The sequence below is a fragment of the Apaloderma vittatum genome, unplaced genomic scaffold (assembly GCF_000703405.1).
Source record: "Apaloderma vittatum isolate BGI_N311 unplaced genomic scaffold, ASM70340v1 scaffold34021, whole genome shotgun sequence".
NCBI classification, from domain to species: Eukaryota; Metazoa; Chordata; class Aves; order Trogoniformes; family Trogonidae; genus Apaloderma; species Apaloderma vittatum.
In genome coordinates this window covers 1-691 of record NW_009697929.1, presented here as the reverse complement: position 1 = coordinate 691, position 691 = coordinate 1, and the positions used below count along the sequence as shown (strand labels likewise).

Genomic DNA, 691 nt, shown 5'->3' with positions numbered 1-691 from the left:
CCTCCTGCTGCCCACACCCCGACACTCACAAAACGCCACCTGTCCCAGATCAGTGGGCAAACAAGTGCCAGCTTATGCTGAACAATCTAAGAGGCAGGTACTCCCGCCCCTGGTCAGATCCAAAGCCAGGTGAGCACTCACTGTTCTTCTGCTTCTTCCTGTCACGAGGAGGCTCCTTCAGAGCTTTGATAATCAGAGCGGAGGCGGAAGGAACAACCTCTATCTAAACGGAAAGAGATTAGCTTTTATTCCCCCCCCTTAAGCAGAATGAGGTAGTTGATGATCAGCAGCCAGTGCCAGGAAAGTGAATTCCCAGAGCACCATGTGTGCAGTTGGTTCCTTAGTAAATGCAATTTCTTTCGTGATGCAAGAACCTGTTCCCAACCTTTCGGCACAGGCCTCCCCACAAGGAGGAGAGGGCTGCTTCCTGGGCTGGGGCGTGCTCTCAGCTCACCACTGGAACGCACCAGCCACGGAGTTGAGGGCAGGTACAGTGGCAGGTGGCTACGGGGTCAGGGAAGGTTTATTTTTCCCTCCCTCTGAGTCCAGAGGCACTCGGAACACTCATGCGGGCGCTTTAAGGTCTTTCCCAGAAGACCCCCACACGTCAGCCGTGTGGAACTCATTTTATCCACCTCGGAAGGATGAAGGGCTGAGTCGACCCTGCCGGGATTCCAGCTCGTGGCTCCCG

The 691-nt window shown here is 55.1% G+C and overlaps 1 protein-coding gene across 1 annotated transcript in view; it reads right to left on the bottom strand.

The window, feature by feature from the left end:
* Window positions 1–223, bottom strand: part of RPL12 (ribosomal protein L12) — a gene marked incomplete at both ends in the record, with an annotated part of 1131 nt that extends 908 nt beyond the window's left edge. Inside the window, one exon of the mRNA XM_009877825.1 lies at window positions 142–223. Within this exon, the coding sequence (XP_009876127.1) occupies window positions 142–223 (82 nt within the window). The remainder of the gene's footprint in view (window positions 1–141) is intronic.
* Between the last annotated feature and the right edge of the window lie 468 nt (window positions 224–691).